The 24790-nt window shown below is 41.5% G+C and overlaps 1 protein-coding gene across 4 annotated transcripts in view; it reads right to left on the reverse strand.

Annotated features, from left to right (window-relative positions):
• Positions 1 to 24790, reverse strand: part of LOC130294677 (indolethylamine N-methyltransferase-like) — a 78513-nt gene that overhangs the window by 18006 nt on the left and 35717 nt on the right. For 2 of the 4 annotated variants that reach the window (XR_008848575.1, XR_008848577.1), the window contains one exon: positions 14415 to 14445. The exons of 1 other annotated variant lie outside the window; for it this stretch is intronic. Coding sequence is in view for 1 of the 3 variants with exons in the window: in XM_056544871.1 (XP_056400846.1) it covers positions 14157 to 14307 (151 nt within the window). In the remaining 2 variants the exon portion in view is untranslated. Of the gene's footprint in view, positions 1 to 14156; positions 14367 to 14414; positions 14446 to 24790 lie in introns of those variants that run through there. One more of the 4 variants, XM_056544871.1, reaches the window with a different exon arrangement.

Below are 24790 nucleotides of genomic sequence, written 5' to 3' on the forward strand. Positions count from 1 at the left end.
AGTGATCTTCAACCTGCGGACCTCCAGAGGTTTCAAAACTACAACTCCCAGCAAGCCCGGACAGCCGATGCCTGCCCGGGCTTGCTGGGAGTTGTAGTTTTGAAACCTCTGGAGGTCCGCTGGTTGAAGACCACTGCGGGTGGAGAGTTCACTCGAGTATAAGCCGAGGGGGGTGTTTTCAGCACGAAAAATTGTGCTGAAAAACTCGGCTTATACTCGAGTATATACGGTATGTGTGTTATTCTCTTTGATGTGCAATATGTATTTATGGTTATTTACTGTCATAATTCTACTCTCTATGTATATCTTGCGAGTTTCCTATATATATGCTGCATTTATCTGTTAGGGACAGCAATAAGGGAGTTTGAATTTATGTGCAAAGTGCAATTTAACTATATGTGCTGCTAATACCAGGAACTGTGACTATTTTTCTGTGTCAGTAATAAGGTGTTCTTAATCTTTTTGGGTAATTTTTATTACTATTTATATTAAAAGTTATGTTTTATTCTTGATAATCTATACCCCAGTTTTGATATTATTAGATTCTATTAAGGTGGGGAAACCTATGGTATGCCTTTTTGAACTTGATAAAGCATTTTTGTAGTAACAGTCAGGAGCACGCATCAGCAGTACACAAGAGGGTTTCATAACCCCTTACATTGAAAGATCAAAGTTAAAATTTCTATTAAGCATCTATTTAGCTCATGCTAAACATCCAAAAATTTAAAGGGTTACTCCGGCGGTTAGACATCTTATCCCCTATCCAAAGGATAGGGGATAAGATGCCTGATCGTGGGGGTCCCGCCGCTGGGGACCCCCGTGATCTTGCATGCCGCACCCCGTTAAAATCAGTCCCCGGAGCGTGTTCGCTCCGGGTCTGATTACTGTCAATCACGGCCGGAGCAATCTGTCAATCACGCCCGACACTGCACGATACTGTCAATCATGCCCCCCACAATGCAAGCCTATGGGAGAGGACTGCTCCGCCCCGTGATCAACAGTAATCAGACCCGGAGCGAACACGCTCCAGGGACTGATTTTAACGGGGTGCGGCATGCAAGATCACTTGGGTCCCCAGCGGCGGGACCCCCGCGATCAGGCATCTTATCCCCTATCCTTTGGATAGGGGATAAGATGTTTAAGCGCCAGAGTGCCCCTTTAAGGCCCAAGCCCAGAAGCATCAGTAAGCCAAGTAATTCCTGAAAGACACAGGAGCAGTCAGGAGCAGGCATCAGCAGTACACCAGAGGGTTTCATAACCCCTTCCATTGAAAGATCAATCTTGAAATCTCAACTAAGCATTTATGTTAGCTAGTGCTACCAGAACATATTTGGAGTTAATATCCCAGTCCCAGTAGCATCAGAAAACAATATATTGGCTGAATTATACATTATGGAGGTGGGGAAAGCATATGGAGGTGGGGAGTATGGCATAAAATTAAGGCAGGTTTATTGGATGCAACGCATTTCGCTGTGCATGCGCAGATTCATTAGGCAGCTGCATCTTGCCTGATGAAGCTGCGAATGCGCAGCGAAACGCGTTGCATCCAATAAACCTGCCTTGATTTTATGCTGTACTCCTTCTGGTTCCTTTATCCAGCGCCGACATCTCCTACCATTACGGTCTAACTGCCTATCCATCGTTTCCAAGGAGGGCTGTGGGTGAGGACACATATACTTTCAGGCGCTTCCCATTGTTGCTTTTCCAGGGCAAACTCTGCAAGTTGCGGTCACAAATCAAGTTTGGCTGCCCAGAAGTCCAGTGGATCTTCAGGGTGTGTTGGCATGGCCATGTCAAGGTATGCCACCACCTGCTGGTACATGCTCCATGTCTACCTGCTGCTGATGAGTTGCTTCACTATGCGGGGGAAGAAAGCTACTCATCAGCAACTGTAGACTCAGGTTGCTGCTAATGGAGCTGGTACTGCTCCTGCCACCCCTCCCCAGCAGCCATGGCAGTGGAAGGTGAGTGCAGAGGACCCACCGAGTAAGACCTCCTAGTGGATGGACGATGGCGCCGATAGGCATAAGCCAACTGACTACGTAGGATCTCTCTGTGATAGGTCAGTTTATCCTCCCTCTCAGTGGGTGTAAAAAAAAAAGGCACTCATTTTGTGCTGGTAGCGAGGGTCCAATAAGGTGGAGACCCAGAAGTCATCCTGCTGCCGAATGGTGACAATTCGGTGGTCACTACGCAAGCAACGAAAAGCTATCTGCCCCTCTCTGATAAAATGCTAAATGAAGTGACTGGGAGCTTAATGGCTGGCATCAAAATCCTTCTCAGTGACAACAAGCACTGCACTGCTCTCTTTCCACAACTCAGATGTAACTAGCAGTTGGCAGTGGAACGCGTGTCACACACAGACACGCAGTCCATCCTATCTCTGCAGTGTATATGGCATGAAATGAGCAGCCGCAAGATGGCTTCCGATTATATAGGGCTGTGACATCACAGGGGTCAATGCATGCTGATAGGCTGCATCCCGCATGTGATTCAGGGTCATCCCGCCTACCTCACTTCCTGCCTCACATTCCCGCCTTCCCAGCATCCCCTGCCCCATGTAATGACATGTGGCTCTGCCATTATAGGTGTCCTGGAGCCTGGAACGCTGTAAAATGGAGTTTAATGAAAAGATTTGTGCGATAGAATAAATCCTGAAATTCGTAAAGAATTTGGGTTCGTCTGCTTCAATTCGCTCATCTCTAATGAGTAGCTTTCTTCACCCGCATAGTGAAGCAACTCATCAGCAGCAGGTAGACCTGGAGCAGGACCTGAACCAGCAGGTGGTGGCATACTTTGACATGACCATGCCAACACACCTTGAAGATCCGCTGGACTTCTGGACAGCCAAACCTAATTTGTGGCCACAACTAGCAGAGTTTGCCTGGAAAAGCTGTCCTGCCTGGCCAGTAGTGTGCCATCACAGCGGGTGTTTAGTGCGGCTGGGGCCATAGAAACCCCAAGGAGAGCTTGTCAGTCCACAAAAAATGTGGAGAGACTGACCTTTGTGAAGTTGAATCAGGCATGTATCAGCCAGGATTTCCATCCACCAATGCCTGATGCATCAGAGTAGATTGACCATGGTGCCACACCAACACTTCACAAATATGGATAGTGCTAAACATATTTAAAGTGCTGCTCCCCAGTTACAGAAATTCCTCCGCATCAGACCACAAGTAAGTATTAAGGATATGCATTAGGATTTAAAATCAAACAAAAGGAAAGGTGTACGAAAAACATCATGTGCCACCTACACCACCACGTATTGATGTGATGCAAAGACCTCTAAAAGGTGGAAGGGAACAAGGTATGGTCCATTGTAACCAGTGGGGGTAAAAACTTCTACTGTAAGGCCCTACTCTCGCATTATTAATTCCCTTCTTGTCAAGTGTTACTCGCCCTAAAAAGGGCAGCGCCACAAAGGAACCTCTCCCTATTTCCATCTACAAACACTGCCATTTCCCAGTGAGTAACACTTGCCAAGAAGGGATTTAAAAAAAAAAAAAAATTTAATGGTATTTTGAAATTTACAAGCCAAGCTCTGCTTTCCATATTGAGTCTTCAATACAAAAACAGTGCACACAAAGTTAATATCCCTCCTCCAGGGTAGTTTAACTTTAAATCTCATTTCCACTACATTGTAGATTTCTGTCCAGAACACATTAATCTTAGGGCGGATCCATATCATAAGTATCAAGTCCACCTCCATCACCTGACACCTTGGGCAAATAGACTCTTCCCTCTTGCCAATATAATGCAGAAGCTTAGGTGTGTATGGAAATCTATGTGCTAACGTAATCTGTGGTATTTTGTGGATTCTATTTAGAGAGGAGCAGTTAATGTTACTAAAAATTTCCCTCCACTCTCTCTCGTCTATATTGCCAAATTTCTCGGACCATTTTTTTCTTACTTCTGGTTCCCTTCCTTTCTATTGAAGCCTTCACCAGCCCTATATAGAGCTTATCCATTATTTTTTTTGTTATTGAAGGTTTACTAAATACATAGTCCATGAACTCAAGTTTACAAATTCTCCACCTAGGGTTCATCTTATCCTTTTCAAAAGCCCTTTTAATTGATATATACATAAAGCACTGCTTTGGATTTCGATAACATTTCCTACATAACGAGTTCCAATCTATTAACTTATTCTCTACTATCAAATGATTCACTCTCTGAATCCCCTTTGTATCCCAGTTAATATATTCACTTAATTTATCCAGTTCTGTCAAATACCCATTTTTCCATAACAAAGTGTAATTTAAACTCTCTTTAATCCCCATAATACGTCTTGTGTATTTTCAAACTTTATTCAATATTATACACACCGGAATCTTTCTCACGTCTTTGTGCAAACATCTACCACTCTCAATTATTTCCAAGGTAGTATTACCCTTACTTCCCCACTTATGCAGAAATATTTAAAATGACTCATCCTTTTTAATCATAAATTCAATTTGTGCCGCTATAAAATATAATTTGACGTTTGGAATTCCCAAACCCCCATTTAACATTGAGGGGGCCAGGAACTCCTACTTCATCCGTAGCCTTTATCCCCAATTCATCTTATTTTTCTCAGTCTGAATTTTTTTTTAAAGTTTTGTGCCCCCAACCTTATCGGTGCTTCCCTTATTATATGTAATATCATTGGAAATAATATTACTTTTATTAACATAATCATTTCTGCCATATTCATCGGGAGTCTCTTCTATATTTGAATTGCATTCTTTATTTTCTCTATTAATGGTTTCATATTAGGTTTCCTAAACTCCTCTAATCTACTTGACACTCTCACCCTCAGGTAAGTCATCTGTTCATGTTCCTGTAACACATGTATATAGTCCGGGATCGCACTTCTCTCCCCCTCCAACAATAGTAATCCTGATTTATTCCAATTCATTTTGAAGCCCGAGAAAGATCCAAACTCCATAATAATATACATCACCTTCTCTATATTCTTACTAGGATCCACAATAAACAGTAAAATATCATCTGCATATAACAGTATTTTTTCATCTATCCCATTAATTCCAAATCCCTTGAAATCCACTGTATCCCTTACAATTTGTGCCAGAGGTTCAATAAAGATAGAAAACAGGAGGGGAGACAGGGGGCACCCCTGTCTAGTACCTCTGTGCATTTTTACATCTTCCTGCGATATTACATTGTTGATGTTGATCCTAGCCCTAGGTCTATGATACACTGTTTTCACCCCTTCCAAAAAATTTCCTACCCAAGTTTATACGCTCTATTACCCCAAAAAGGAAGTCCCACTCCGCCCTGTCAATCTCTTTATGTCCAAAGACAGGATGGAGCGGGGGTCCCCATCATCAGGTGACTGCATATTCAGGAACATCCGACGAATGTTTTCATAGATATTCCTTCCCGGAATAAACCCTCTCTGTTCCCCACCAATTAATTTAGTGATAACAGTTTGCAGGCGCCTTGCCCATAATTTAGCAAATAAGAAGAAGGGAATTAATAATGCGAGATTAGGGCCTTACAGGGGAAGTTTTTATCCCCACCGGTTACAATGGGCCATATGTTGTTCCCTTCCACCTTTTAGAGGTCTTTGCATCACATCAATACTTGGTGGCGTAGGTGGCACATGGTGTTTTTTTGCACACCTTTCCTTTTGTTCGATTCCCCAAAAATTTGGGGTACCTATATTTTAACCTAAGAATATTATTAAAAGTTAAGTTTTACATTATGCATGTCCTCAATACTTACTTGTTCACACTAACGCTTTTACAAAAGGGACTTTTTCTTCTGCCTACCTGCCTCAACTACTATTCTGATCCTGCCACGCGCCTGATGCCACACATCTGATGCCAAGTTCTCCTTTTTTCACCCACCTTTGTCACCGGGTACTGGTATTGCCAACCACCGCACCACAGGGTCCCTTTCAGGACTCATCATGCTGATGCCTCCTCCAGGCTGTCTCATTCTGCAACTATATGGTCTCCTCATGCTTCCGCCAGCTCCAGGCTGTATCATTCAGCCACTATATGGTCTCCTCATGCTGCCGCAGACTCCAGGCTGTCATTCAGCCACTATATGGTCTCCTCATGCTGCCGCCAACTCCAGGCTGTATCATTCAGCCACTATATGGTCTCCTCATGATGCCGCAGACTCCAGGCTGTGTCATTCAGCCACTATATGGTCTCCTCATGCTGTTGCCAACTCCAGGCTGTGTCATTCATTCACTATATGGTCACCTCATGTTGCCGCCAACTCCAGGCTGTGTCATTCAGCCACTATATGGTCTCCTCATGCTGCCGCCAACTACAGGCTGTGTCATTCAGCCACTATATGGTCTCCTCATGTTTCTGCCACCTCAAGGCTGTATCACTGCACCGCCATGTGGTCTCTTCAGGCTGCTGACACATTATATAACACTTTTTAGGTTCATCTATTTGAAATCTTCAATTTAAATGTTAAAAAATATATATTTTCAATTGTGAGGCCCTATAGTTTTGTCAGGCTGTTGCCAACTCCACGCTGTGTCATTCAGCCACTATATGGTCTCCTCATACTGTTGCTGCCACCTTCAAGCTGTGTCCTTCAGGCATTATATGGTCTCCTCATACTGATGCCACCTGCAGGCTCTATTCTAATAATGACGCCTCTAATCTGCATGTCATACTGAATAACACTATTATTACACTAATCTAGCACTCACCCTATGCAACAGCAAGGCAAATTGTTCTACACCCCTATTGAGGCTCTCTGTAGGCCAGAAATAGCTCTATTTAATACTTATTCGCCAAATAAATTTGGTCTGAAATTTTTTTTTGAGAATTTCGGCGAATCGGCCAAATTTAAAAAAAATGTGCTCATCTCTAGTATTGACCCCAATAATAAAAGAACATGTCAGTTTGTACCGCTAAGTACACTGCAAAAAAAAAAGGCCCTCAGATGGGTCAGTGGATGGAAAAATAAGAGTTATGGCTCTTTAACCTTAACCTTTAAACCCTTAAGGTCCCAGACAATTTTCACTGTAGGACACGGCCATTTTTTGCACATCTGACCACTGTCACTTTAAACATTAATAACTCTGGGATGCTTTTACCTTTCATTCTGATTCCGAGACTGTTTTTTCGTGACATATTCTACTTTATTATAGTGGTAAAATTTTGTCGATACTTGCATCATTTCTTGGTGAAAAATTCCAAAATTTGATGTAAAAATTGAAAATTTAGCATTTTTTTTAATACATTGAAGCTCTCTGCTTATAAGGAAAATGAATATTCCAAATAAATTATATATTGATTCACATAAACAATATGTCTACTTTATGTTTCCATCATAAAATTGACATGTTTTTTCTTTTGGAAGACATGAGAGGGCTTCAAAGTATAGCAGCAATTTTCAAATTTTTCACAAAATTTTCAAAATCAAAATTTTTCAGAGACCAGTTCTGTTTTGAAGTGGATTTGAAGGGCCTTCTTATTAGAAATTCCCCACAAATTACCCCATTATAAAAACTGCACCCCTCAAAGTATTCAAAATGACATTCAGTCAGCGTTTTAACCCTTTAGGTGTTTCACAGGAATAGCAGCAAATTGAAGGAGAAAATTCAAAATCTTCATTTTTTACACTCGCATGTTCTTGTAGACCCAAGGCCACTGAAAAGCATATTTGTACGCAGGAAAACCTTTTTTTTTCTTTAATACACCAGCAGGTGTATAACGTGTGTTATAACACTTAATTTAGCACAGAGACAGAAAAAAAGGTAGTATATGGTACGCTATTTGCTTGTATTTAGGCCCTTTGCAATGATAAGGCCACTGTTAAGCGTATTTTTACTCAGGAAAAAAATATGTTTCTTTAATACACTGGCAGGTGTATAATGTGTGGTATAACACTGAATTTAGCACAGAGACCGAAAAAAAGATGGTATATGGTACGCTATTTGCTTGTATGTAGGCCCTTTGCAATGATAAGGCCACTGAAAAAGCGTATTTGTACTCAGGAAAACCTTTTTTTTTTCTTTCATACACCGGCAGGTGTATAACGTGTGGTATAACACTGAATTTAGCACAGAGACAGAGTAACAGGTGAAAAATGGTAAAAAGGCACTAAAGTCCACACTAATATGACTTATTTCTGAACAGCAGCAGGACCCAACAGTGCAGCACCACCAAAAAAAAAATAAATCCAGGGATTGAACCCTAAATTGCACTCTGTCACACAATTCTGAGCAGCAGAAAATTTGTGGAGCAAAAAAAAAAAAAAACTCAATAGAGCTGAAAAATGAGGAGATGAGATGCTTCAGAAAGTTCAGGCAGTTTGGAGATCTGTATGAGGCAGCTGACAGCTATCAGCCCCTCTCTGCTGCAATGCTCAATAACAAGAATAGGAGGTTTAGCAATTAATGATCCTTCTCAGTGTTACAGCAAAGTACTCCGCACTCCTGTCTTTCCCTAATGCTGATGTGACTAGCAGTTGCAGTGTAACGCTGTGGTATGAGCTAGTCACACACACACAGTCCCGTCCTCTCCATCTGAGTGCATAGATGAAATGAAGAGAGGCAAGATGGCCACCGATTATATAGGGGCTGTGACATCACAGGGGTCAGTGAACACTGATAAGCTGCATCTCACATGTGATTCAGGGTCAGCCCGCCTATCTTCATTCCCGCCGCTGTTTCCCGCCCTCCCATAATCACCTGCCCCATGTACTCACATGTGGATCCACCATCTTAGCGCTACAATAGCCTGGAACGCTGTAAAATGGAGTTTAATTAAGTGATTCGTACGATAGAATCGCGGCGATATTCGTATTCGTTGCGAATAAAATTTTTCAAGAAATTCGTAACGAATTCGGGTTCGTCAAGTTCGATTCGCTCATCTCTACATGAGATACTTCTTTGGGAGAGGGAACAGCATAGGACAAAGGCAATGGGATTATGGGGACTGCTCCCGGGCCATGCCAACTGAGGGTTGTGTCTGAGGAACCCATCGACTCTTGAATGGAGTTGTCACATGTCGCTTTTGATGATGGGGATGAGTGTGCAAACCAATTGACGAGGAGAGATGGGTCGACGACATGACCGCTGGGTGTTAACGGGAGCTCAGGCCTATTGCTGCGACTCCTGCTGCCACTCACCCCAAGTCTGCTGCCAACTCTGCCTGACATATGTAGGCCTCTGCCCCTTCTCTGTGCACGTCCTGGCACTTCCCTGCCTGACATACTTAGTGCGTTTATGAGGGTATAGAACAGCAGCAGGCGATTACTTATGGTTGTCCTTTCAAAGTATATAGGCCCTAGACAGAATAACAGTTACTAAATAGTACACTCCTTTGTTGTATGTATGCCCATTGCAATGATGAGCGCACTGGTATGTGTATTTCTACGCAGAAAAAAACACTTTTTTTTTTTTTTTAAATACACCAGCAGGTGTATACTAATGTGTGGAATAGCACTGAATTTAGCACAGAGACAGAATAACAGGTAGTAAATAGTACACTACTTGGTTCTGTGTATGCCCTTTGCAATGATGAGCGCACTGTTAAGCGTATTTATACGCAGAAAAAAACTTTTTTTTGTTGTATACACCAGCCGGTGTATACTAGTGTGGAATAGCACTGAATTTAGCACTGAGACAGAAATACAGGTACTAAATAGTACACTACTTGGTTGTATGTATGCCCTTAACCCCTTAAGGACCAAGGACGTACCGGTACGTCCTTGGTCCTGCTCTTCTGATATAACGCGGGGTTACACAGTAACCCCGCGTCATATCATGGCGGGCCCGGCGTCATAGTGAAGCCGGGACCCGCCTCTAATAGCGCGCAGCGCCGATCGCGGCGCCGCGCGCTATTAACCCTTTAGCCGCGCGCTCAAAGCTGAGCCGCGCGGCTAAAAGTGAAAGTGAAAGTTCCCGGCTAGCTCAGTCGGGCTGTTCGGGATAGCCGCGGCTAATCGCGGCATCCCGAACAGCTGACAGGACAGCGGGAGGGCCCCTTCCTGCCTCCTCGCTGTCCGATCGCCGAATGACTGCTCAGTGCCTGAGATCCAGGCATGAGCAGTCATGCGGCAGAATCGTTGATCACTGGTTTCTTATGAGAAACCAGTGATCAACATAGAAGATCAGTGTGTGCAGTGTTATAGGTCCCTATGGGACCTATAACACTGCAAAAAAAAGTGAAAAAAAAAGTGAATAAAGATCATTTAACTCCTCCCCTATTAAAAGTTTGAATCACCCCCCTTTTCCAATAAAAAAAAAAACACAGTGTAAATAAAAATAAAAATAAACATATGTGGTATCACCGCGTGCGGAAATGTCCGAATTATAAAAATATATCATTAATTAAACCGCTCGGTCAATGGCGTGCGCGCAAAAAAATTCCAAAGTCCAAAATAGTGCATTTTTGGTCACTTTTTATATCATTTAAAAATGAATAAAAAGTGATCAATAAGTCCTATCAATGCAAAAATGGTACCGTTAAAAACTTCAGATCACAGCGCAAAAAATGAGCACTCATACCGCCCCATACACGGAAAAATAAAAAAAGTTATAGGGGTCAGAAGATGACAATTTTAAATGTATTAATTTTCCTGCATGTAGTTATGATTTTTTCCAGAAGTCCAACAAAATCAAACGTATATAAGTAGGGTATCATTTTAATCGTATGGACCTACAGAATACATATCAGGTGTCATTTTTACCGAAAAATGTACTACGTAGAAACGGAAGCCCCCAAAATTACAAAACAGCGTTTTTTTTTCAATTTTGACGCACAATGATTTTTTTTCCCGATTCACCATAGATTTTTGGGCAAAATGACTGACGTCATTACAAAGTAGAATTGGTGGCGCAAAAAATAAGCCATCATATGGATTTTTAGGTGTAAATTTGAAAGAGTTATGATTTTTTAAAGGCAAGGAGCAAAAAACTAAAATGCAAAAACGGAAAAACCTCCGGTCCTTAAGGGGTTAAACGTATTTGTACGCAGGAAAAACTTTTTTTTCCTTTAATACATGGCAGGTGTATAACGTGTGGTATAACACTGAATTTAGCACAGAGACAAAAAAAAGGTACTATATGACACGCTATTTGCTTGTATGTAGGCCCTTTGCAATTATGAGGGCACTGTTAAGCCTATTTGTATGCAGGAAAAACAATTTTTTTCTTTCATACACCGGCAGGTGTATAACGTGTGGTATAACACTTAATTTAGCACAGAGACAGAAAAAAAGGTGGTATATAGTACGCTATTTGCTTGTATTTAGGCCATTTGCAATCAATCATAAGGCCACTGTTCAGCGTATTTGTACGCAGGAAAACCTTTTTTTTTTTTCTTTAATACACTGGCAGGTGTATAACATGTGGTATAACACTGAATTTAGCACAGAGACAGAGTAACAGGGGAAAAATGGTAAAAAGGCACTAAAGTCCACACTAATATGACTTATTTCTGAACAGCAGCAGGACCCAACAGTGCAGCACCACAAAAAAAAAATCCAGGGACTAAACCCTAAATTGCACTCTGTCACACAATTCTGAGCAGCAGAAGATTTGTGGAGCAAATAAAATTAAACTCAATTGGGCTGAAAAATGAGGAGATAAGATGCTTTAGAAAGTTCAGGCAGCTTGGAGATCTGTATGAGGCAGCTGACAGCTATCTGCCCCTCTCTGCTGCAATGCTCAATAATGTGAATAGGAGGTTTAGCAATCAATGATTAGTGTTGAGCGGCATAGGCCATATTCGAATTTGCGAATATTCGCGAATATATGGACGAATATTCGTCATATATTCGCGAATATTCACGTTTTATTTTCGCATATGCAAATATTCACGTGTGCGCAAATTAACATATGCAAAAATTTGCATACATAAAAAACCCGTACAAGCAAAAATTCGCATATGCGAAAATTAGCATATGTAAATTTTCGCATATGTGAAAATTCGCACACCAGTCTCACACAGTAGTATTAGAACCTTCTTTACACTACACAAGCTGGAAGCAGAGAGGGATGATCACTGTGATGTGTACTGTGAAAAAAAAAAAAAATATTCGTAATAACGAATATATAGTGCTATATTCGCGAATATCCGCGAATTCGCGAATATGCGATATTCGCGAATAAAATTTGTATTGCGAATATTCGCGAGCAACACTTTCAATGATCCTTCTCAGTGTAACAGCACAGCACTCTGCACTCCTGCCTTTCCCTAATGCTGATGTGACTAGCAGTTGCAGTGTAACGCTGTGGTATGAGCTATTCACACACACAGTTCCCAAATATACTAACTTTATACATTATATACTGAAATAAACATAAGTTATCCTAATATTCACAACTCTGAGCCCCAATTTCTGTATTCTAAACTACCGTATATACTCGAGTATAAGCCGACCCGAGTATAAGCCGAGACCCCTAATTTCAACCCAAAATCCCAGGAAAAGTTATTGACTCGAGTATAAGCCTAGGGTGGGAAATACCTCATCCCCCCCTGTCATCATCCAGACCCGTCATTAACATCCTCATCATCATCCCCTTGTCATCATCCCACACATCCCCCCTTCATCATCCCCTTATCATCCCACACATCCCCCCTTCATCATCCCCTTATCATCCCGCACATCCCCCCTTCAATCCCCTTATCATCCCACACATCCCCCCTTCATCATCCCCTTGTAATCATCCCACACCCCCCTTCATCATCCCGTTGTCATCATCCCCACCCCCCTTCATCATCCCCACACCCCCCCTTCATCATCCTCTTCTCATCATTCGCCCTCAGTGGTCTTCAACCTGCGGACCTCCAGAGGTTTCAAAACTACAACTCCCAGCAAGCCCGGGCAGCCATCGGCTGTCCGGGCTTGCTGGGAGTTGTAGTTTTGAAACCTCCGGAGGTCCGCAGGTTGAAGACCACTGCGGCCTTCAACATCATCCAGCCCCCTCTCACCCCCTTTAGTTCTGAGTACTCACCTCCGCTCGGCGCTGGTCCGGTCCTGCAGGGCTGTCCGGAGAGGAGGTGGTCCGGTGGGATAGTGGTTCCGGGCTGCTATCTTCACCGGGGGCGCCTCTTCTCCGCGCTTCCGGCCCGGAATAGAGGCATTGCCTTGACAACGACGCAGAAGTACGTTGGCAATGAACGCACCTCTGCGTCGTTGTCAAGGCAACGTGACTATTCTGAGGCTGGGCCCGAAGCGCTTAGAAGAGGCCTCCCCGGTGAAGATAGCAGCCCGGAACCACTATCCCACCGGACCACCTCCTCACCGGACAGCCCTGCAGGACCGGACCAGCGCCGAGCGGAGGTGAGTACTGTACAGAACTAAAGGGGGTGAGAGGGGGCTGGATGATGTTGAAGGCCGCAGTGGTCTTCAACCTGCGGACCTCCGGAGGTTTCAAAACTACAACTCCCAGCAAGCCCGGACAGCCGATGGCTGCCCGGGCTTGCTGGGAGTTGTAGTTTTGAAACCTCTGGAAGTCCGCAGGTTGAAGACCACTGCGGGTGGGGGAGTTCACTCGAGTATAAGCTGAGGGGGGTGTTTTCAGCACGAAAAATCGTGCTGAAAAACTCGGCTTATACTCGAGTATATACGGTATTTATTATTTTTGTATGCAGCCTGGTGACAGAAAATAAAAATGTTCCACTGTACAACCCCTTTAATTTAATTGCTGCTAATAAGTTAAGAACATAGAGGGACATTTATCAATGTTTGCTTATGTATTCCTTTTTTTTAGTGCTTTTTTCTTTACTTTTTTTTTGCTTATGTGTGACTTATTTATCAACTGGTTTCAGCCTGTTGATTTCTTTCTTTAACATAAGCATTTTTTTCTTTTTTACTTTGGTAGTAGCTTTTTCTTCTCCATGTTTGAGCTGTAGTAAATGTAGTCAATTTTTAACCTTGTTGCGACTTTTTTTTTTTGCACAGTTGCGACTGTCGCAGTTAATTAATACCAGACTACCCATAGTCCATTTTAAAATTATTACGTAGTTAAGTTTTGGAAAACTTGCTTTTCTCGCTTTCCAGTCAAAATGCTTTTTAGTAACTAAAAATTAACTAAATCACTTGATAAATGTCTGTCATAGTTTTTTTTTACTCATTGTTACTTTGGCAACAGGGTGGTGGGGTGGGGGTAATTGGTTAAACAAACAAACCAAATAAATGAATAAATAGATAAAAATCAGGCTACATACCCCTTGTGAAAATGTTTGTAAGATTTTCAATGGGAAAAATTAAGGCATCCTCTCCAAAGACCATATCAGATTTATCTGAAAAGAAATCGTCCAGGTGCTTTCTGGAATCAAATCCATGTACATGATAGTGTTTATGGGAGCTGGAATCCATCGTATAATCTTCTATCACAGACAGGTGACTATCGCTAAACAGGAGCTCATATTCTCATATAACTAGTAGGAATCACATTACAATGTATGTTAATAAGATTGACTTACTGACTCCACAAGACAGTCATGGGAACATGTGCTATAAAGAAAAGAAAGGTACACAGAACATCAATAATCATTGAATAAACTTAGTTTATTGTTGAAGGCTAAAAAGACAAAAAGTGGCGTACAGTCCTCTAGACTAACTTGGAAAAATAATGATGAATAAAATGATAAATCAAGTATAAGATCACGGATATTCTGACTATAAAAATATATAAAATATATAAAATATATGAAAATATATAAGTAGCAATAGTAACTGTTATTCTTGTGTAATGATAGCATTTTTAAACAACCATCCATTAGAGATTGATCAACATGATATTTATGGCATTGATGGAGTATAGATGGCTCTCTGGCTCATCTATTGTTCACCTGGTAAATATTCAAAGGTCTGTTTTATCCCCTTAAAGGGTTACTCCCACCCTAGACATCTTATCCCCTATCCAAAGGATTGGGGATAAGATGTGTGATCTGGGGGGGTCCCGTCACTGGGGACCCCCGCAGTATTGCATGCGGCACCCACCTGTTTTTTGTGCGGAAGTGCTGGAGGGTCTGAGACGTGACTACGTGACTTCAGGACTCCGCTCTCCGTTCCCGTAGTCACGACTCAGACCCTCCAGCGCTTCCGCACAAAAAACAGGTGGGTGCCGCATGCAATAATGTGGGGGTCCCCAGCGACGGGACCCCCGAGATCAGACATCTTATCCCCTATCCTTTGGATAGGGGATAAGATGTCTAGGGTGGGAGTACTCCTTTAAGGACCAAGCCAATTTTCACCTTAACCCCTTAAGGAGGCAGGGTTTTTCAGTTTTTGCACTTTCGTTTTTTCCTCCTTACCTTTTAAAAATCATAACCCTTTCAATTTTCCACCTAAAAATCCATATTATGGCTTATTTTTTGCATCACCAATTCTACTTTGCAGTGACATTAGTCATTTTACCTAAAAATTCACGGTGAAATGGGAAAAAAATCAAAATCGAAGAAAAAACACAATTTTGTAACTTTTGGGGGCTTCTGTTTCTACGCAGTGCATATTTCGATCTTATCATTATTCTGTAGGTCCATACGGTTAAAATGATACCCTACTTATATAGGTTTGATTTTGTCGTACTTCTGGAAAAAATCATAACTACATGCAGGAAAATTTATACGTTTAAAAATGTCCTCTCCTGACCCCTATTACTTTTTTTTATTTTTCCACATACAGGGTGGTATGAGGGCTCATTTTTTGCGCCGGGATCTGAAATTTTTATCGGTAACATTTTTGTTTTGATCGGACTTTTTGATCACTTTTTATCCATTTTTTAATTGTATAAAAAGTGATCAAAATATGCTTTTTTGGACTTTGGAATTTTTTACGTGTATGCCATTGACCGTGCGGTTTAATTAACGATATATTTTTATAGTTCGGACATTTACACACGCGGCGATACCACATATTTTTATTTTTATTTACACTGTTTTATTTATTTTTTATTGGAAAAGGGGGGTGATTCAAACTTTTATTAGGGAAGGGGTTAAATGACCTTCATTAACACTTTTTTGTAACTTTTTTTTGCAGTGTTATAGGTCTCATAGGGACTTACAAGGATACTGAAGGTACCAAGGGAGCAGCAGGAGGTATTTTCAGTTTGTTTTTTAAATGCTGGCATTCTGGACAAGTTGAAAAAAAAAGTTTTATTCTTGTGTAACCCTTTCAATTCTTCTTCTTCTTCTAACTAGTTTACTCTTGGATCTCTTATGCTCAAAATTTTTTTTTTGCCTATTTTGTATTCAGCAGTTTACAGTTGTTTAAAATCAAATAAACCAATTACATGAAAGATACATACCCTCTGTGAAATTTTTTATAAGATTTTCAATGGGAAATATCCAACCATCCTCTTCAAAGGCCATATCAGGTTTATCTGAAAAATAATCTTCCAGATATTGTCTAGAATCCCAACCATGTACATGATAGAGCCTATGGGTGCTGGGATCCATCATCTGACCGTGTATAACAGATGTATTGAGTCCCTCTACATCAAGATCTCTTTTTATAGTAACCAATAATATATTTACAAAGCAGATTAGTCAGAATTACCGATCACATGATTTTTTGTTTTCAAAAGTCATAGGAAGAAGTGATTAAATAGAGTCACATAGTGAACACATAATCTTCAAATCAGCAAACAGGTTTAAGGGTAAAGTAAACAGTTGAGAAAAAATCTAAACAAACGTATTAACTTAACTTAACGACTTAAGGACTCAGGGAGTACCTGTATGTCCTGATCCCGTTACCGGGGTTTAAAGCATTCTTGCGAGCGGAGAACTCTTCTAACCCTGTGGGTCTTGACTGTTATAAGCAGCCAGGACCCAGGGTTAATGCCGGGCAACATCTATCGGGCCAATGCCCGGTATTAACCCTTGAGATGCCACAATCAAAGTTTCTAAAAACTAAATTAAAGGAACCCGGCATTTCAGCGGAGCTGATCGCGACTATCACAACAAAATTGCGATGTCACGATCAGTTGAGAGGACGGCAGGATGGTGCTTACCTCCCTTCTCCCTGTCCGATTGGTGGTCTATTGCTGGAGCAGCAGAGGACCGATAACACTGATCAATGCAAGAGATGAGCAAATTTTTGAATAATTTGATTTGGCCGATTTGCCAAATTTTCCCCCCAAAATTGTTTTGTTCCAAATTTATTTGCATTTAATCGCTATTAAAAACGGCTATTTCTGGCCTACAGAGAGCCTCAATAGGGGTGTAGAACACTTTGCCTTAATGTAACACGCATAGGGTGTGTGCTGGGTTAGTGAAATAATACTGTTATTTAGTATGGCATGCAGATCAGAGGCATCAGTATTAGAATCGCTGTCACAGAGCGGCACAATGAAAGAGCCTGGAGGTGGCATCAGTATGAGGAGACCATATAGTGGCTGAATGACACAGCGTGGAGGTGGCGGCAGCATGAGGAGAACATATAGTGGCTGAATGACACAGCGTGGAGGTGGCGGCAGCATGAGGAGACCATATAGTGGCTGAATGACACAGCGTGAAGGTGGCGTCAGTATGAGGAGAACATATTGTGGCTTAATGACACAGCATGGAGGTGGCGGCAGCATGAGGAGACCATATAGTGGCTGAATGGCACAGCGTGGAGGTGGTGGCAGCATGAGGAGAACATATAGTGGCTGAAATACACAGCATGGAGGTGGCGGCAGAATATAGTGGCTGAATGACACAGCCTGGAGTTCAGAGGCATCAGTATTAGAATCGCTGTCACAGAGCGGCACAATGAAAGAGCCTGGAGGTGGCATCAGTATGAGGAGACCATATAGTGGCTGAATGACACAGCGTGGAGGTGGCGGCAGCATGAGGAGACCATATAGTGGCTGAATGACACAGCGTGAAGGTGGCGTCAGTATGAGGAGAACATATTGTGGCTTAATGACACAGCATGGAGGTGGCGGCAGCATGAGGAGACCATATAGTGGCTGAATGGCACAGCGTGGAGGTGGTGGCAGCATGAGGAGAACATATAGTGGCTGAAATACACAGCATGGAGGTGGCGGCAGAATATAGTGGCTGAATGACACAGCCTGGAGTTTGCCACAGCATGAGGAGACCATTCAGTGGCTGAATGACACAGCGTGGAGGGGGTAGCAGCATGAGGAGACCATATAGTGGTTGAATGACACAGCCTGGAGTTGGTAACAACATGAGGAGAACATATAGTGGCTTAATGACACAGCCTGGAGTTTGAGGCAGCATGAGGAGACAATATAGTGGCTTAATGACACAGCTTGGAGTTTGCGGCAGCATGAGGAGAACATATAGTAGCTGAATGACACAGCCTGGAGGTGGCCGCAGCATGAGAACATATGGTGGCAGTATGAGACAGCTTGTAGCTGGTATCAGCATGAGGAGAACATAAGGTGGCAGAATGATACAGCCTGGAAGTGACAGCAGCAGCATCAGTAGTATTGAAAGTGACACGGTGACAGAGTAGTGCAGTGGGTGGCAATATTAGTACCCGGGAATGAAGGTGGGTGAAAAAAGGAGAACTTGGAATCAGATGTATGGCTTCAGGCGAGTGGCAGGATCAGAATAGTGCTGAGGCAGGTAGGCAAAAGAAAACGGTTAGTGTGCACAAGTAAGTAATGAGGATATGCATTCGCTAAAACGTAACTTTTAATAATATGCTTAGGATAAAATATATGTACCCAATTTTTTTTTTTTTATGAAACAAAAGGAAAGGTGTAAAAAAAAATCATGTGCCACCTACACCACCAAGTATTGATGTGATGCAAATATCTCTAAAAGGTGGAAGGGAACAATGTATGGTCCATTGTAATCAGTGGGGGTAAAAACTTCCCCTGTAAGGCCCTACACTGACATTTTTATTTCCCTTCTTGGCAAGTGTTACTCGCCCTAAAAATGCCGGCCCCACACAGGAACCTCACTCTATTTCCACCTACATACACTGTTATTTAACAGGGTTTTTAGGTGGAAATAGGGAGAGGTTCCTGTTTGGGGCCACCCTTTTTTAAGATGAGTAACACTTTCCTCGAAAAGGTGGAAAGGAACAACGTATTGTCCATTGTAGCAGGTGGGGGTAAAAACTTCCCCTGTAAGGCCCTACTCTTGACCCAGATACTCACCCTAAAACGAGCGGCCCCACCCAGGAAAATCTATGTATTTCCACTCAAAAAACCTTGGAAAGTGGCAGAGTTTGTAGGGGGAAATAGGGAGAGCTTCCTGTGTGGGGCCACCCTAACAATTGCCAAAAAGGGAATTAATAATGTGAGAGTAGGGCCTTACAGGGCTACAGATGTTTTTACATCAATGGACAATACATTGTTCCCTTCCACCTTTTAGAGGTCTTTGAATCACATCAATACTTGGTGGTGTAGGTGGCACATGGTGTTTTTTTCTTACCTTTCCTTTTGTTTGATTTAAAAAAAAAATTTGGGTACATATATTTTATCCTAAGAAAAGTTATGTTTTAGCTAATGCATATCCTCAATACTTACTAGTGGTCTGATACCGAGCAATGTCTGTAACTGGGGAGCAGCACCTTAAATATGTTTTGCACTATCCATATTTGTGAAGTGTTGGTGTGGCACCATGGTCAATCTACTCTGATGAATTAGGCATTGGTGGGTTGAAATCCTGGCTGATCCATGCCTGATTCATCCTTATAAAGGTCAGTCTCTCCACATTTTTCGTGGACAGATGAGTTCTCCTTGGGGTTACTATGGCCCCCGTCGCACTAAACACCCGTTCTGATGGCACATTACTGGCCGGGCAGGACAGCTTTTCCATGGCAAACTCTGCTAGTCGTGGCCACAAATCAAGTTTGGCTGCCCAAATGTGTTGGCAAGGTCATGCCAAGGTATGCCACCACCTGCTGGTTCAGGTCCTGCTCCAGGTCTACCTGCTGCTGATGAGTAAAATAAATAAAATTAAAGTAATAAAATTTAGACACAGGTTTTTTGTAAACCAACTTCTACCAACGGATTATTGCATGGGCAGAGCTGGCACCCCAATGCTCTGAAAAAGAGCCCTCCTGTGAGGCAATTTTTTCGAGCGAAAAGAAACTGCTCGGAAGAAAGAACATTCAGGGATGAATGTAGTGAGCTGGATAGAAGATTCACGGCTTGGGGTTATTCCAAGATCCATGTCAGAAAGACCTTTAATAGAGCTAATAGGAGTGATAGAAGGGCTTTTTTTTATCCTCCGAGAGACAACCTCCTTCGCAAAAGTGTATTAGATGTATTGGTACATTCGATAGCTATGCTATGAGAGTGACCAACATCATGCAGAGATTCTGGCTGATTCTCCAAGCTGACAGTGACCTTCAAGAGGTAGTGGGTAGTAGACCAATGTTGACTTTTAGACTAGGACCTAATCTTAGGGACTTACTGGTCCATAGCCATTTTTCCTCCTATAAAAAGAGCAACACATTGGGCGAATATAAAACTGTGGGCTCCTTTCCCTGTCGGCGTTGCAAATTTTTTTAATTTATACCAACAACAAAGGAATTCAGGAACCCAATGGATGGGTGCATATATCAAATAAGACAGTTTATTTACAGTTCTACAAGAAATATTACATATGTGACACAGTGTAGTTGCTCGAAGTTTTACATTGGAAACACTAGTCAAGAATTTAAGAGGCGTGCGTCAAAACATTTTAGTACTATTCACACGAATAGTGACACGCCTATAGCCAGACATATGAGGACAGTACATCAAGATCATCAAGTGACATGTTACCACCTACCAAGTATCATACTTTGTTCCTGTTTCCGTATCTCATGTACTGTTGTACCTCCTGTACGATCTCCAGTCATCTGTTTTTGTCCCCTAATGTGCCTATATTTTGTTTTCTCTATTTTTATATGTATGTCTTTTTTTTATATATGTTTAATAAAGCTACAAGATTTTACATAATTTGTTCTTTTTGTTTGTGAGTATAGCAAAACATGTGTTACTGCAATGTTGTTGTTTTTTTTTTTTTCTCAATTCTGATGCAAATTCTGTCACACATTCTGGCACAGACAAATCAGAATCTGGCACCCAAGCCGTCAAAACATGTTGAGTTTACAATCGTAAATCAGGGCCAGTTAGTTTCAAAACACTCTATAGGTTGTAAAGAACTGAAAATTGTCATTTGCTGTGTTTGCAGCATATTTACTGAAATCAAAAGCTATTTCAATCAAACTTTTAACAACATTTTAACTTTTTAAACATTTTAATAGGCCACGTTACATTTTAAAATAGGGTCTCTTATTTGACAGCAGCTTCACTAGTCTTGCATCCATTGAACTTGTGAGTTGTTGGACAGTTTCTGCTTACATTTGTTTGCAAGATTTCAGAATGGCCTCCCAGAGCTGCTGTTTGGATGTAAACTGCCTCCCACCCTCATAGATTTTTTTCTTGAGGATGCTCCAAAGGTTCTCAATAGGATTGAGGTCGGGGGAGGATGAAGGCCACACCATGACTTTCTCTCCTTTTAACCCCATAGCAGCCATTGATGCAGAGGTATAGCTTGCAGCATAAGATGGTGCATTGTCATGCATGAAGATGATTTTATTACGGAAAGAATAGTTCTTCCTTCTGTACCAGAGAAGAAAGTGGTCAGTCAGAAATTCCACATACTTTGCCAAAGTCATCTTTACACCTTCAGGGAACCTAAAGGGGTCGACAAGCTCTCTTCCCATGATTCCGGCCCAAAACATGACTCCACCATCGCCTTGCTGTCGCAGCCTTGTTAGAACAGGGTGGCTGTCAACCAATCATGCACTACTCCATCCATCTAGGCCATCCAGGGTTGCATGGCGCTCATCAGTGAACAGGACTGTTTTCATGTATTTTTCTGCCCAATACAGCTGTTTCTGCTTTTGAGCATTGGTTAGTGGTGGCCAAATAGAAGGTTTATGCACAGTTGCAAGATTCTGGAGGACTCTACGCCTTGATGTCCGTGGGACTCCAGAGGCACCAGCAGCTTCAAATATATGTTTGCTGCTATGTAATGGTATTTTAGCAGCTGCTCTCTGTATCTGATGCATGAATCTGGCAGAAATCTATCTCAATGGGCCTTTATCTGCACAAACCCGTCTGTGCTTTGAATCAGCTACATATCTCTTAATAGTGCGATGATCATGCTTACGTTTTTGTGAAATATCTAATGTTTTCATACCTTGTCCAAGGTATTAAACTCTTTTTACTCTTTTCGGCAGCAGAAAGATCCTTTTTCCTCCCCATTTTGCTTGAAAAATAGTGCTCTGCTTAATAATGTGGAGCAACCGCCTTTAGTAGTTTTTCCTTAAAGGGGTACTCCGGTGAAAACCTTTTTTCTTTTAAATCAACTGGTGCCAGAAAGTTAAACAGATTTTTAAATTACTTCTATTAAAAAATCTTAATCCTTCCTGTACTTATTAGCTGCTGAATACTACAGAGGAAATTCTTTTCTTTTTGGAATGCTCTCTGATGACATCACGAGCACAGTGCTCTTTGCTGACATCATTATAATGATAATAACTCTTTATTTATTGTTGTCCTTAGTGGGATTTGAACCCAAGGCCCCAGCACTGCAAGGCAGCAGTGCTAACCACTGAGCCACCATGCTGCCCTTAGTATACATCTGCTATGCACGGTTGCTAAAATGGACAGATATGTCAGCAGAGAGCACTGTGCTTGTAATGTCATCAGTGTTCCAAAAAGAAAGGAATTTCCTCTGTAGCATTCAGCAGCTAATAAGTACTGGAAGGATTAAGATTTTTTAATAGAAGTAATTTACAAATATGTTTAACTTTCTGGCACCAGTTGATTTAAAAGAAAAAATGTTTTCACTGGAGTACCCCTTTAACCCCTAAAGGACTCAGAGCTTTTCCGTTTGTGCACGTTTTTTCCGCCTTACCTTTTAAAAATCATGACCCTTTCAATTTTGCACCTACAGACCCATATGATGGGTTTTTTTTTGCGTCAACAATTCTACTTTGTCATGACATCAGCCATATTACCCAAAGATTTACGGTGAAACAAAAAAAATCATAGTGCAGCAAAATTTCAAAATGTTTTTAAAAAATTCCATTTTGCAAATTTTGGGGGCTTCGGTTTCTACGCTGTGCATTTATCGGTAAAAATGACACCTATATTTTTTCTGTAGGTCAATTCGAATAAAATGATACCCTACTTATATAGGTTTGATTTTGTCTTACTTCTGGAAAAAATCATAACTAAATGCAGGAAAATTAATAAGTTTAAATTTGTCATCTTCTGAACTTTTTTATTTTTCTGCATACAGGGATGTATGAGGGCTCATTTTTTGCACAATTTTTGGGTACCATTTTTGTGCTAAAAAAAGTGATAAAAAATATGCTATTTTGTGTATGCCAGTGACCGTGCGGTTAAATTAATTATATATTTTTATGGTTTGGACATTTACGCATGTGGCAATATCACATATGTTTATTTTTATTTTTATTTACACAGTTTTTTTTTTAAATGGGAAAAGGGGGGTGATTCAAACTTTTATTAGGGAAGGGGTTAAATCATCTTTATTAACATTCATTTTTACCCTTATTGTTTTTGCAATGTTATAGCCCCCATAATATGCATGACACTGATTGCCCACACTTATCAATGCTATGCCATAGCATAGAATTGATCAGTGTTTTCGGTGCTCAACTGCTCCTGCCTGAATCTCAGGCACAGAGCAGTCATTCGGCAATCGGATAAGGAGGAGGCAGGTAAAGACCTTCCTCGTGTCTGTACAGCTGATCAGGACACCGCAGTTTCACAGCGGTGGTCCTGATCAGACCGACTGAGCTGTCGGGAATGCTTTTTTTTACTTTAGACGTGGCGATCAACTTTGATCGCCACGTCTGAAGGGTTAATACCGGGCATCACTTGGTAGGGGGCGTGACACTTGGTAGGTGGTAACATGCATGGCGGATAGTCTCTTTTTGGTTGTTGTTTCTCTTGCATTGCAGATTGGTACATACAGGATGTTTTTCATGCTATGATTACTTCTCTCTGGCTTTCCTCATGGTCCTATCCTCTTGACATATGTGTATTCCTTTGTTTGATCTTTCAGAGAGTCAATTGTATCATCATCGATCCTGTTTCCGTATTCCATGTACTGTTGTACCTCCTGTACCATTTCCAGTCATCTGTTTTTGTCACCTAATGTGCCTATATTTTAATGTTTTCTCTATTTTTATATGTATGTCTTTTTTGATATATGTTTAATAAAGCTGTAAGATTTTACATAATTGGTTCTTTTTGTTTGTGAGTATAGGTTAAGTGAACCAATTGTGGCTACTAGACAGTGGCCATACTTTGTTGTAGTATACATGTTTTGCTATACACATGTTTATTCCCTTTGTGTGTATTGGAACTAAACCAAAAAAGGGAAGAAAAAATGCTAATTGGACATAATGTCACCAAACTCCAAAAATGGGCTGGACAAAATTATTGGCACCATTAACTTAATATTTGGTTGCACACCCTTTGTAAAAAATAACTGAAGTCAGTCGCTTCCTATAACCATCAATAAGCTTCTTACACCTCTCAGCCGGAATGTTGGACCACTCTTCCTTTGCAAACTGCTCCAGGTCTCTCTTATTGAACGGCGCCTTTTCCCAACAGCAATTTTAAGATCTCTCCACAGGTGTTCAATGGGATTTAGATCTGGACTCATTGCTGGCCACTTCAGAACTCTCCAGCACTTTGTTGCCATCCATTTCTGGGTACTTTTTGACATTTGTTTGGGGTCATTGTCCTGCTGGAAGACCCAAGATCTCGCACGTAAACCCAGCTTTCTGACACTGGGCTGTACAGTGCGAACTAAAATCCATTGGTAATTCTCAGATTTCATGTTACCTTGCA

The sequence above is a fragment of the Hyla sarda genome, chromosome 10 (genome assembly GCF_029499605.1).
Source record: "Hyla sarda isolate aHylSar1 chromosome 10, aHylSar1.hap1, whole genome shotgun sequence".
Classification (NCBI taxonomy): domain Eukaryota; kingdom Metazoa; phylum Chordata; class Amphibia; order Anura; family Hylidae; genus Hyla; species Hyla sarda.